The 14,331-nt window shown below is 40.2% G+C and overlaps 1 protein-coding gene across 7 annotated transcripts in view; it reads left to right on the plus strand.

Moving 5' to 3' along the window:
* rad17 (RAD17 checkpoint clamp loader component) overlaps nt 1-14,331 on the plus strand; it is a 55,603-nt gene that overhangs the window by 18,837 nt on the left and 22,435 nt on the right. For 6 of the 7 annotated variants that reach the window (XR_014089117.1, XM_008402242.3, XM_008402244.3 and 3 more), the window contains exons 3-8: nt 1,730-1,804; nt 2,097-2,168; nt 8,163-8,301; nt 10,023-10,159; nt 12,900-12,952; nt 13,310-13,435. Coding sequence is in view for 6 of the 7 variants with exons in the window: in XM_008402242.3 (XP_008400464.1) it covers nt 1,730-1,804; nt 2,097-2,168; nt 8,163-8,301; nt 10,023-10,159; nt 12,900-12,952; nt 13,310-13,435 (602 nt within the window). In the remaining variant the exon portion in view is untranslated. The remainder of the gene's footprint in view (nt 1-1,729; nt 1,805-2,096; nt 2,169-8,162; nt 8,302-10,022; nt 10,160-12,899; nt 12,953-13,309; nt 13,436-14,331) is intronic. The other variant, XM_008402241.3, reaches the window with a different exon arrangement.

Here is a 14,331-nt window from a genome sequence, read left to right on the forward strand (position 1 = left end):
GCGGACCGGTCAAGACTTGGAAATTTTTGCTGCAGCCCGGGGGAGAGACGGTGGGGGGATGAACAGTCAGATAAGGCTTCTGCATGTTGTTGTTCCCACTAAATACTGAATATGCCCTATTTGGGTTGTCTTGGCCCTTTTATCGCAGCCTGTGGGGTTTTCCCTGACTGGGAACGAGAATACAAACTGCTGAATGTGACAGGTAGCCAATCAGAAAGCGCGGTGACGTAAGAACAGAGGGGAATCCTAAACAGCTGACATATCGCGCAACTGAGAGTCCGGTGGACATCGGAGATGATATGTGGAAATGTTTTATTATTAAATCTAAAGGTCATTATTATGTTTATTCAGTTAAAAATGTTAACTATGAAAAAAAAGTCACCTCCAAATCATAGTGCAGCAAATAGAGCGGCTGCTCCCGTCGTCTTTTTTCCACCGCCCTTTCTTTTTCTTGTGACTTTTATCTCTTAAAATAACTCCACAAACTATCACTATTGTTTCTACATTGTCATCCGTGTTTGGTTATTCTAAATTCCCGCTATGTTGGGGGTTTTGTAGATTATCCTCTGGAATCGGGATGTTTGTGACTGGAATCGGTTCGTGTTGCTCCTGCCTTGGACACACGAACCGATCGAACCTGTTGTAGTTTTATCAGCTCTGTGGTCACAGAGGTTTGGAGAATCAGCCGACATTCTTAAATCTTTCCGTCTAAACCAGACTTAAGACTCACAAGCTCTACTCATCTCCTCTCTGACTCTGGTCCCTATGGTAATGTTTATATATCCCTTCTAAATAAGATACAGAAGCGGCACAAAAACTTTTTACTTTCGTGAAAATTATAACTCACGATAATGACTAACGGAGCCCTGAGTTTGTCTCTCTGCAACGAGACGGTCCCATCTGGGAGTGATGTGAGACAATAACACCTGAAGTGTTGCTTATATCCACAGCCTGCTTGGTCTCTACGTGGCGAAGCAGCTTGAAGCTTCATTGCCTCATTAGCAGTCGGTCGCCGCATGTTAAGCAGAGCGGCTTGTAATGTGGGACTCACCTACCGGTCCGGGATAAATCCATTCTCCTGTCTCTTCTCTGGCCCTTTTCCCCTTTGCAAAGAAGACATCTATTTCTTACTCATTTTGCTGCTTGTGGGCTCAATGTTGGCGCCCAAGTAACAGAGACTTCCAATGATTCACTTCCTGCTTAAGAGCCCCTTGGTGGTTGAAGAAAAATCCACATATAAACAGCTCATAGTCCAGAAAATACGATAAATGAAAAAGTATTTGAATGCTCTCTGGTATTGTTCAGGGGGCCGGACCAAGTGTGGAGGCGGGCCAGATCCGGCCCACTGGCTGTAGTTTGAGGACCACTGCTCTTAAGCAAAGAACAGCACAGTTCTTCATCTCTGTGAAAACATTTAGCCTCACATGTAACAAATCCACTTGAGTGGACATCGGCCAGAAAGACGGTTGGAATCGGTGGCTTCCTAGCTTTCTACTGGGCCAATGCTCCTTCCCATCGGCCCACAAGAAATACTGCCAAAAATGTAAAATTAAAGTAATTATTAGAAAAATAATTGGGATATTTGTATCCTTTGTTGCATTGCTCAACTATTAACATGTCTAGTGTATTCATGAGATTATGTTCAGTAAACATTTATGATGTTTCAGGACAAACATCATAAATGAGAAATTAAATGTCTCTCTTATAACATAGCTTTGTCTTTACTCAGGTTGAACTTGCTGTCCACAAAAAGAAGACTGAGGAAGTTGAGAAATGGATGAGAACCCACACAAAAGCAACCAAGGTATCTAAAATGATATGTAATATTAGGGATAACGAGACAGTGAATATATGTTTATCAGCTGCAGCGCCGACAGAACCATGCACTGGGCAGTGTGTGTGTGTGTGTGTAAACGCACACTGCACGTAATTCTATGTTCACAAAGATGTATCATTCTCATGAAATGCTCAACACGCACCTCTGAAAGCGCAACTGCAGGTTATATTTGCGGTTGTGTCATATTTGTTATATCAGGCTCTGATGCATTCGACAATTTCAAACTCGGATACAGTTAAAGTAAGAAGTTTATTTGCAGCATCAGGAACACACAGGAGAACTGATGGTAGGAGATGAGGATCATAAAACGTTTGCACTGATGGAGAAAAAGGTGAGTGAATTAATAAGGGGACTGGGTGGGAGATTAATATGCGGCAGCAAGGGAGGTGGATCTTACTGTTGGTGAAGGTGGGGGAAATCCAAGGAGGGCTGTTTATTCACTGAGACCAAGATCGACTGCGAGCGGGGGAGCGATATGAGGATGGTGTTTTCTGAATGATGTCTTCATGCATGAGTAAGAGTGGAGGGTGGCATGCTGGTGAGTAGGTGGTTAAGGATCCGGATCAGAGGAATCAGGATGGTGACCAGTAGAGATGTGCCGATCGGGTTTTTTCCTGCCGATACCGATCACCCATGAGGACCGATCACCGATATCGATCACATAATTTATTTATTTTTTTTATCATAAACACTACCAGTTACATTATGTGGAAAAAGGAACCATGAATTCACCTTAATTTAGGCAAAAACTTGTTTTTAATAACTTTTTCCAAGAAGAAAACTAAACAAAACAGGCATTGTGCAAATTGTACTGCTATTGGTAATACTATCTTTAACAGACTGATAACATATGGAGGCTCTGAAGAGGCTAAATAATGCAAAGAGCCAAAATAAAGCCTCTCAACATTGCCAAAAAAAAAATTAAGTATAAAACTTAACATTCAAAGGCAAATACAGGATCCATTACAATAAACAATCCAGAGTTACTGAATGAAAACTTCCTGACAGCATGGCGGCTAGCTGATTACTGCTAGTTCTGATTGGCTGTTTCTGACTGAGCGGAGTAATTATGCAGAGCAGGGAGGAGATCGATTTTTTTTTAGACCTTATCTGTCTCATGTTAGGACAGCGAAAGTTTTAATACGTATGTAAAATGTATTTTTTTAGATTAGATGCTGCAGCTTTAAACAGAGGTTTGGTGTGAGAGTCACTACCAGGTGGAGCAGAAGCGGCGCTCGGTCTGTGAAATATTACTACCTGTAGCGTAGCAGCGGTTCAACAGCGAGAGCAGAACCAGCGTCTTACATCGCAGCTCGAAGACTTAAATAATTTTGCGGGTTATTTGTTTAGCTTTCTGACCGTCATGCTAATCCGGGTGAGTGTTTGTAGCTGTGCTCTGCTTTACCTGCTATCTGATCCTCCATATGTCATTTTTACTGCAGTGAGCCTCGATGTAGCCAAACTACATCAAGTATGGCATTGTTTTTATGTCGTATTAGCTTCGTTGTGTTGATGCATTTTGACGTGCTTCAATTTTCCGCTGCAACACGCAAACGTCCTCATTCACTCAGTGCGTTATAGTTCCACATAGCTTAGGATTTGTTGCTGCACGTTTGCGCAGTGTGAAGGAAAGAGGAGACCAGCTGCACAGGCAGGCTGAGAAATGAGATGCAGGTGATCGGTATCGGCAACAAGAGCCAATGATCGCTGATCACCGATCATGCACTTTTTCACGAAAATTGGCCCGATTATGATCGGTGACCGATCGAGCGGCACACCTCTAGTGACCAGGGAACGAGAGCAAAGGAGGGCAGATCAAGACGAGCCAGGAGGGACGGGGAATGCCTTTGACAAAACAAGATCAGAGAGAACGTATTGTGGTTTTAAGCCGTTCAGAGATTTATAAACTAACAAAAGTATTTCAGTATCGGGACTTTAAAACTAGGGTGATGTTCAGAAACTACTCCCATATTTTGGGAGTAGTTTCAAGCTGTAGCAAGTGAATCCTTACATTGATCGTTCTTCTTTAGGTCAAAAGGTAATAAATTCAGTTTTGTTTTTGTTCAGCTGTAGAAAGTTGTGGCACATTCACACATTTATCTGTTTTAAGCATATCTGTTCTGAGTCACCTGGTGACATCGTGATGTAGAGCTGTGTATCATTTAGATATGGTAACTGATCTTATTTCCTGTTATAACTTGAACTAATAAGATCATATAAATATTGAATAAGAGGGGTCCTATGATTGAACCATGGGGCCACATGTGACCTCTGACCTCTTTGATGAGAAGTTGTTTCCTATTGAAACAAAGAAATTCCTATTTATGTAACAATAGGGTTGAGTTCTGGACCAGAGTCCGACCCAACTCTCCAGTTGATTCAGTAATATGTCATGGTCAACAGGGTCAAAAGCTGCACTGAAGTCTAACAGAACCAGCACTGTGGTTCTTCCACAGTCGGTGTTTATATGGATATCATTAAACACTTTGACTAGGCCAGTCTCCGTGCTGTGGTGAGACCAGAAACCAGACTGGAAGGAGTCAAAACTGTTGCACTGATGTAGAGAGTTGTTCAAGAAGAACAAAACTTGTTTTTTAGATTTTAGTTTTGTTGGTCAAACTGCTGTATTGAGTTTAAAACTGCTGAGTTCTGTTTTATGAGCCGTTTTCTACTTTGGTTTTAGAAAGAGGTAGAACCTGTTCAATTACCAGTCAATTTATATCAATGCATTTTGACCAATAATCAAATGTCTTTTGACCAATAAGATATATCAGAATCTGGTAGCTTGTCTGTGCTACCAGAGTATTTAGCTTGCTAGTTGTGAGGCAAATGAAAAGTGAGTGTTCATCCTGGAATGACGGTCATTGTACTATGCATAACTTTAATCTGATTATTGTATTGTAAATAGCAATGTGTTAGATTATTTGTTACTGAAACCAGGGTCAGATTAGAGTAGCAGTTCTCAACGTGGGCGGTACCGCCCCCCAGGGGGCGTTCAGAGGACGGCAGGGGGCGCTGGAGGACATTTTTACAAAAGGGGGGCGCTGGGATTCCTTTGGGGGGCGTTTGGTCAAAGGTAAACTTTACACCTTAAATGCAAAACAATGCCAGTTTAGACTTTGAGCAACTTGGTAAAACTGTATTGTGTAACATTAAATCATGCTTGGCTGCAACTGTATTGATGGCAGCTCTTCTTCTATTCAGTGTTTGTTAGCTTCTGTTAGCTTCTTGGCGCAGCTCCGTTCTCCTGCTACTGGTAGCTAAAATCACGATACCCTCACTGTGTATCCCTCTGAAAAATGAACCCATTTAAATAAAGAAATCCCTCCAAGGGTGATTCCACGATAGAGAGCCTTCATTTTATAGCGTTAACACGGAGCTGTAAGTGGTCCGGTATGAAACGGGTGATAGAACAACACAGCACTTTTAAATTTCAATAATCAGAATGCAGAAATTGTTTCCAATGTATTAAAAGGTTTATGTCAGTCTGCCTTTTCCCCATCGATACGCTTCCCGACCGCCCTGCACCTTAGGGGTTAAAAAAAAAAAAAAAGACGCGCACATTGCGCAAAACTCTGAAACATGACAAGTGGGACATAAAACGGAGCGACGAACTAGATGTGAATTATGGCATAAAAACAGAGAATCCGACGCTGAACAGTGAAAAAATGAACACATGATGTGAAACACATGACGATTAGGCGGCGCAGCAGGTGATGAGTGAAGATTACTGATGGTCAATAAACAATAAAATAAATCTAGCAACAGGAAAGAAACTAAAGTGGACACAGCAATAAACCAAGAGAGGATAATACTAATCAAATGAAACTAAATGGAAATGAATGAAGAACAAAATGCAAGAATAAACTAAGAAACTAAAGTAAATACAGAGGAATAAACTGGTATGGCAAGACCTTTCGAGCAATAATTAATACAGAGGACTGTATGGCAAGAATAAACAGACACTATTTCCAGATAAAATGTAAAATAATATTGTTGAAGTGCCATGGGTTTGTTGAGACCACATCTAGTACTGAGATTAAATACACTGCTCAAAAATATAAAGGGAACACTTAAACAGCACAATATAACTCCAAGTAAATCAAACTTCTGTGAAATCAAACTGTCCACTTAGGAAGCAACACTGATTGACCCGACAAGGGTCCCCGTTGTCAATCAGTGTTGCTTCCTAAGTGGACAGTTTGATTTCACAGAAGTTTGATTTACTTGGAGTTATATTGTGTTGTTGAAGTGTTCCCTTTATTTTTTTTGAGCAGTATATATCTTACAGACCATAACAGTAAAGTACTGATCACTTTTATGTTTTTAATTAGATTTGATATATTTATTTTTTCAATTAGGATTTGATTAAGAACCAGATTTGTTCTTTGTAATTTCTGTCCAGTAAAACTAATCTATAATCAATAGACAATCAATAATATTTAACAACTAGAAAACGGCAAAGAATAAGAATATTGTTTCCACTCTGATTGGCTGCTGTTAGACCTACAAATTTTAACTTGAATGTTTGTTGCATTTTTTTAGACACCTGTGAAAATAATTTCTATTCTCATGGCTTTTTTATTCACTGGGAAATTATTTTTGATGATAAATATAGAAACAAGCCTAAAAATCAAAACATCTACAATAGTAATAGTAATATTAATGATAAAATAATGGTCAGTGCAAAGTAGCCTGCAAATTCTTTGGTGGGGGCGGTGAGGGACCTGAATAAGGGCTGGGGGGGCGCTGGGCCAAAAAAGGTTGAGAAACTCTGGATTAGAGTAACGCATTACTGAAGTGTTGATGGCACAATAGTTTGACATTTCTGCTCAAGCTATTTACTGATCTGTCAGGTTTCTGATATGCGTCCCCCCCAGTGACAGACTTGTTCCGACGTCCATGACAATAAGATTTAAGTCTTTGTATTTTATTGAATATTATATGTTGTATTATGTCAGATCTTCAGTTACATTTAAAATATATTTGATATACAGTCAATAAAGAATGTGAACATGTACCATAAAGAGAAAATGTAAGTGAATGTGTTTGGAATGAGGATTCATGGACTGTTTTTTTTCCAACACATTTTTATTTTTAAAAAAGTTTTTTTACAACCTTTTGAAATTGAGCCTGTTACGCTTTTTTGACAAAACTTTTGCTGTAGAAAAAAATGAAGTAGACTCTACATTTACAGCGAACCCTTGTTTTTCTTAGGGGTTGCGTTCCAAAAATAACCCGTGAGGCGCAATCCGTGAAGTAGTTACCTTTATTTTTTACAGTTATTTTACTGGTCATTATTTGGAGTCATTTGTAGAGTTGAACCTGGGTTGATCTTTGGAGATTGGAACCTTTGTATAATACTTCTAATGTCCCCAGGGTTGGCCAGAGGCATCTTCCCCTGATTCAGCTTGGAAGTGGAAAAAGTAGAGTTAAAGTTCAAAGTAAAAAAATCCCACAGTCCTACGGTTGGAAGTAATCCAGTTATGATGTTGACAGTGTAAGCATAATTATAAAAACTGTGACTTTAAAATAACTCATAGGCAAAGTTATTAGTAAGGACGAAAGAGAGCAGGATAAGCTGTTCCTCCTTCAGCTGACATCTGAAACAGGAATCCAGCTCATATTTAAACGCACCTCCTGACCTGCAGACCTCCAGCTGCAGGTCTGATGACCAGCTACACCTGCCTGACTCACCCTGTAAGAGAAAAGGTAGGACACACACAGCATTCAGCTCAGTGGATTCGACAGGTTGACATTGAGCTGCACAAGCAGAGCTTGTGCAGCTTTTAAACTTCTGATTTGGCTTTTAAACTTCTGATTTGATTAAGTACTCTCCAAAAAACATGTGTCCCCACAGGGGTTCGATATAAATGCCAATACAGGTGAGCTTTGTGTCCAGTTTGAGTGAAAGGAGGTGCATGCCAAGGTAAACTTCAGAGACTCAGCCGGGGCAGTGCACTAGGCAACTAACGCATAGGGATACTGATAGTGTGATTGGTGCGTTCTCCTTGCTTCGTGCCCTGTTCAGTACATCAAGTAAAAGAACAATCTTTCAAGAACAATTCTGAATGCTTAGCCTGGCGGGGGTGCAAGTAAAGCCTGGCGGCCTGCCATGCTTAATTATTCTTTGGGACATCTTGTTTCATATTGGACAGAGGGCTAAACCTCTCGGCCTTCAGCTTCCTTAGGAGCAAAAGCTTGTAGTGTCTTGCTTCTTTTAAATTTTCACACTTGGGATTCACAATAATAAACATGGGGGATACTACAATTTAGTTGGAAGGTTTGTGCATTTGTATAAATATTACTATTTTTTGTGTTCCAGGGTGGTATTTTGATACTGACAGGACCATCGGGCTCTGGAAAAACTGCGACAGTCCAAGTTCTGTCTACGAAGTTAGGTGTCAGAGTTCAGGAATGGACTAACCCAGCAAGTACAGAACCACACTCGGGCAGTTTGTCTGGTGAGGAATAAGCACACAGTTTTGAGACTAATAAAAAGGGTTTGATTGCTCTATATTGTTAATAAGATTGTGTCTATTGAGAAGGGCGTAGTCATTTCTCTATTTAAAAATGTTTTTTTTTAAATAAGTCTATTATTTTCTTTATGAACCAAAGATTTTGGTTGGATTAAAAATTTTTAAATCTCTGCCAGAGGTATAAATAAATATATCCTTAACTATTTAAGTTACACATTTTTCTGACTGATGACTTTGTTCTGAGTGCCATGCTTTGGTTCTGCTATGGCTCTGTCTCTGCAGCCACATGATGTTTTGTGTTCAATACTTTATTGATTCTTTATTGAATAACAGCTTCTTATAGTGGATGTTTTTCAATGAAACACAGATGGTTTATTAAATAAATAAACATGGCACTGACTAGCTGCAGTATTTATGCACTAATCCTTTTACATAATATTTATAAAGCAAGTGCTGATCTTTTAATCCACGCATTGGTGGTTTGCAGATAAGACAATGCTAATATATCAAGGTGGTCTTTAAAAAAGTTTGTTTGTTTCCCCGTGAGTGTTTTTAGCTGAAAATTTTTGTTTAAAATGTTCTTCACCTGCATCCATCTCACCTTGTCGTTCGTCTTGTCTAAGGTTAGGTCTGGTCTGGTGAGGAAGGGTACCACTTCATTATTCTTTCATCTTTAAAGCCTTTACTAGCTAAATCAGTGGTTCCCAAACTTTTTCTCCTGCCCCCCCCCCCAGTGGTTTCCAAACTATTTCTTTTCAGAGTCACTTAAATATCTCTCTTTTGGCCCATTTTGCCTGAGGAAAAGAAGTTGCCTAATAAATATGCACACCTTGATATAGAGTGTTGATCTCCGTAGGCCCCACCTTCTCTCAGTAAACAAATACACATCAGCTGATGTTTATATTCAATAAGTATTCAAGTTTATACTGCTTGGAGTTTGAAAATGTGAATAAAAATAATATGGTCACAACTAAAACTTGCCTAATAGTTGTGCACAGAGAGTATGAACCCGTCTTTCGGGAACGATTCTGCTCTACCAGCGATGTGCTAAACACAGCAAGGACACTTGTAATCCAGCTTATATAAAAAACAAAGAAAACGTTTTAGCCCTGTGGGGTGAGAGCAAGTCAAGCCTGGCTTATAATGCATTTAGGAAACCCTGATGGACTATACCCCGCCCTTTTCCTCCAGCTTTGCAGCCATTTGAAAGCTAGTGTTTCCTTTGGAGTTTTTCATCTCTCATAACTAGTTTCGATTCTCAGCATCTAACACACCAGACTAGTCTAAAAAGATTTCGGAAAGACTTGGAGTACCCACTTCACAAAATGGTTTTAGTAGATTTTCCCAAAGCTTCAAAGTCACCACTTGATAATAAAGCGGTAGATAAAAGGTTTTCACTACTTTGTATGAAAAGTTTTCACTAGTGAGTATGAAAGGTAGAGCTTTTCATCAGTGAATATGAACCATTTTCACTACTTTGCAAATCCGTATAACCTACTGATTTGCCTTTCAGTAGGTTATATGAAAGGCAAGTCTTTTCAGTAGTTCAGTAGTTTTCACTAGTCATTGTGCAAGGCTTTCAAGATATATGAAGGAGATTGAGTTCTTGCGTATATGGACACTAACTCTAAATAATGTCCGTGGCAGCATGCCTATGCTTTGTACTGTGATTCTGGTTCTAAGAACCGTTTGTCTTTCTCCTGCAGAATGGAGGTCACAAGGCTTGTCTTGCAGCTCTCAGTTGGCACAATTTCAGGAGTTCCTTCTGCGAGTTAACAAGTACAAATGCCTGAAAATGAAAGGTGAAGGAGGTGCTGCAGAGAAAAAGCTCATCCTGGTGGAGGTATGTACAGTATCTTCAACTTGCCTCAGGTTGTCTGTTTCTACATTTTTTGTATTCTTTGACACAGTGAAAAATTCTGAAAGCAGGTGTTGGGCAAACTTTAACGATGACAATAATTTCAAAGTAAAATAAGCATTCTACAAAGTTAAAATTCTTTTGTGGGTTTTGTTTTCTCAATTTCATATTAGCAGTAATTAAGAAATTGAAACACTTATTACACCACCTTTCCGATCTAGAGCACACAAAGCTTAAAACAGGATGGGTGTGACAAGTCTATTACTCGTCATTTCTGTCTGGCAAAAGATGAGTATCAATATTAATAAGAACACAGTGTTTCCCCTTAAGGATGTTGATATATGGTTTTATGTATATACTAATTACAGGATTATTATATGGCAAAAGTATTTTGATAGGATCACCTATCACTCAAAGAAATGAATCATTAACTTAACATAATTTTTTATATCAACAGGTTCCACCTAATTGTATTATGTTATTTGAAAGCAAAACAGATATTGTAATGTGAGATTATGATTTTTTTTAAAGAGAAAATTAATGAATTAACTAATTCAATAACTTCAGATTGACAAGATAGGAGGTAGTTGAACTAACTAAACTTTTTTGTTAGTCTGACAAAGTAAACTCTTTCAGTGAACTTATGTTTCATTTGTTCACAGAAACAAATTAACAATTTGCTTTCATCAATCAATATATTTCTTAATTCAACTATTTTTAAAAAAAGTTATTCCTGTTAACTATACCTGTCGAAAGTTTGTCGACAGGTACCACACAAATGAATTAAGTAGGTCCAGGGGCGGTTCTATTGGGGTTGCAGGGGGTGACAATTGCCACCCCAGCTGGCGACTATGAATTCAACAAATGGTTATGGCAAATCGGACATTAAGCGCATTAATCTCTTTTTTCTGACAACCTTGAATGCAACACAATGTAACCAGATACCTACTGCTGAGTAGCAGAAAGTGTGAGAGAAACTGCAAAGACAGAGAGCGAGGCAGGCGAAGCGGAAGTTGGTTTCCGATTCCAGCTTCTGATTTGGGAAATGGCTAAAGGGCGATTCTACCAAATTTTTCACAACCTTCTGCATTTTTAATCGACTCTAGTTTAAAAACTACAACACCTAGACTCTTCAAACCTGGACTGGATTATTCTGGTCTAATAGCAGAATATTTATAACCATGTTTGGGATTTGTGAACCGTTTATCCGATTTGTGAAACTTCAATAAAGGGCATTTTTTACCCTTTTTTTCTGTCTTGGTCACACAAGATCTGCTCTAATTCCAAAACCACAGCACCTATACTCTTCAAACTTGGACTATATTATTCTACTCTAATAGCAGAATATACAGAACCATGTTTGTGATTTGTGAAACCTTTTTCTTATTTGTGAAACTTCAAAAAGGGGCGAATTCACACCTTTTTTATTTTTTTTATTTTTTAATGGTCTGATCCTCGGCTGCAGAAGCTAGGTCTGGGGACATGGAATGTCACCTCTCTGGTGGGGAAGGAGCCAGACCAAGTGGGTGAGGCTGAGAGGTTCCAGCTAGAAATAGTCGGCCTCACCTCAACGCATGGCTCTGGTTTTGGAATCAGTCTCCTTGAGAGGGGCTGGACGTACTTCCACTCTGGAGTTGCCCGCGGTGAGAGGCGCTGGGCAGGAGTAGGCATACTTGTTACCCCCCATCTTGACGCCTATACGTTGGGGTTTACTCCGGTGAATGAGAGGGTAGCCTCCCTCTGCTTACGGGTGGGGGGGAAGGGTTCTGACTGTTGTCTGTGCTTACCCCACAACCGTGTTGTGGGCAGTTTGCAGCCGAGTGTGAAGCGGCCGGGATGAGAATCAGTGCCTCCAAATCTGAGGCCATGGTCTTAAGCCGGAAAAGGGTAGAGTGCCTTCTCCGGGTCGGTGGGGGATGTCCTGCCCCAAGTAGAGTATCTGGGGATCTTGTTCACGAATGAGGGAAGAAGGGGGGAGCAGGACATCGACAGGCGGGTTGGTGCAGCGTCTGCCGTGAAGCGGGTCCGTCGTGGTGAAGAGAGAGCTGAGTCAAAAAGCAAAGCTTACCGGTTGATCTACGTTCCCACCCTCATCTATGGTCATGAGCTTTGGGTCATGACCGAAAGAACGAGATCACGGATACAAGCGGCCGAAATGGGTTTCCTCCGCAGGGTGGCTGGGCTCTCCCTTAGAGATAGGGTGAGAAGCTCGGTCATCCGGGAGGGACTCAGAGTAGAACCGCTGCTCCTCCACGATGAGAGGAGCCAGTTGAGGTGGCTCAGGCATCTGGTAAGGATGCCTTCTGGACGCCTCCCTGGTGAGGTGTTCCGGGCACGTCCCACCGGGAGGAGGCCTCGGGGAAGACCCAGGACACGTTGGAGGGACTATGTTTCTCGACTGGCCTGGGAACGCCTTGGGATTCCCCTGGAGGAGCTGGAAGAAGTGGCTGGGGAGAGGGAAGTCTGGGCCTCCCTTCTGAAGCTCCTGCCCCTGCGACCCGAACCCGGATGAAGCGGAAGAAAATGGATGGATGGATGGAAATTTTATCATTATTGTGATTGCCAGTCTCTCTTTTATGCACTAATGCATTTCTTCTTTTTATCAATACATATTTATTCTACTCCAACTGCATGTTCCGACTCTTTCTCACATTGTCAAGAAAAGTGTTTGTCATATATTTTTCAACAAGAAGCTTTACATTCCTTTACTTTTCCTTCTTTCCAGGATTTTCCAAACCAGTTCTACAGACAACCTTGCAGCTTTCATGACACCTTGAGGTGAGTTCCGGCAGTAATCAGGCCGGTGTGTGTTTAGAGGTAGTGAACTCAGGTGTGATAAACCACAGTTATGTTATAATGGGGAGGGGGCAGCAATCAATTTTTCACACAGGGCTATGTAGGGTCTTCATTTAAAAGCTAAATTAAAAATGTGTGTTGTCATTTACCAATATTTAAACTGGTTTGATTTTCTGAAACACTTGAGTGTGACAAACATGCAAAATGGAAATCATAGAAGAATCATAGAACACTTATTCACATCACTGTTAATTCTGCTGTATGTAGATTTCAAAATTGTTGTTTTTCTCTAATTCACAGATTCTGTTTGATATTTTTATTCATTTATCTGTCTTCCAGGTTCTTTGTAAAGAATAGTCAGTGTCCACTGGTATTCATAGTGTCTGGCTCTCGAAGTGGAGAAGGCAGCTTATGGTCTCTTTTCCCTAAAGAGATTCAGGAGGAGCTACACATGAGCTGCATCAGGTTCAAGTTACAGATATTAGTGTTTGAAATGTATGCTTGGGAATTATCTCCAGATTTTGTCACAAATAAATAGTTGAGAGCAATAGTTTGTAGAGCATGTTTATTGTCAAACGATAAACATGAAAAGTAAGCTTTGCTCTTCTTAGCTGCTTGTTAATTCTAATAAACAATATTTTGAAAAAAATATTGCACAAAAGCAGCTGCTTGGCTTTATGTCAGCTGAATTATTGTTTATATTACTGCCTAATTTAAAAGACATAATTATATTCTAAAATTTACTGTATAAATAGATAAGCCTGTCACGATAAACAATAAATCAATTAATCTCACGACAAATGAAAGTCATCGACTTCATTTTAATTCATCGGCTTTATCGTTTCTTCCTGCCTTTTTCTCTTTCTATTGATGACATTGAATGAAAAAAAGGCTCGACTCCGGTGCTCTCCACTGACTCTCCCTTCCTCATTTCTTTAGCGTAATGCTCAGCTCACACTACACAATTTTAGAATTGTCGGCCGATCGTCTGCCCATTTTCAAAACCTGAGAGACACACTAGCCGACAAAAAATCCTAAGTATATCGGGTTCGATCGTGCCATGTGTGGTGCCCAGCCACACAGCAAGAGCTACACACACGAACCGATTTCTCTCACCGACATTCAGATTTAAGATAGAAAATCACTTAACAACCCACTGTATCAGACGTGAATTTAAAGTAAACGAACACGGCTGAATGTATTGCCTTATCATTATATAACCTTATAACCTATTTATGTCATGGGTAATCCTCGCTTTCTGATTGGTTACCTGTCACATTCAACAGGCTGCATTCTCGCTCCCTGTTGAAGCGAGAACACAGCAGCAGTTTATCACATGCTGCAGTGGTAAACTGGCCAAG

This window comes from Poecilia reticulata, chromosome 9, assembly GCF_904066995.2.
Source record: "Poecilia reticulata chromosome 9, P_reticulata-male-v2, whole genome shotgun sequence".
NCBI classification, from domain to species: domain Eukaryota; kingdom Metazoa; phylum Chordata; class Actinopteri; order Cyprinodontiformes; family Poeciliidae; genus Poecilia; species Poecilia reticulata.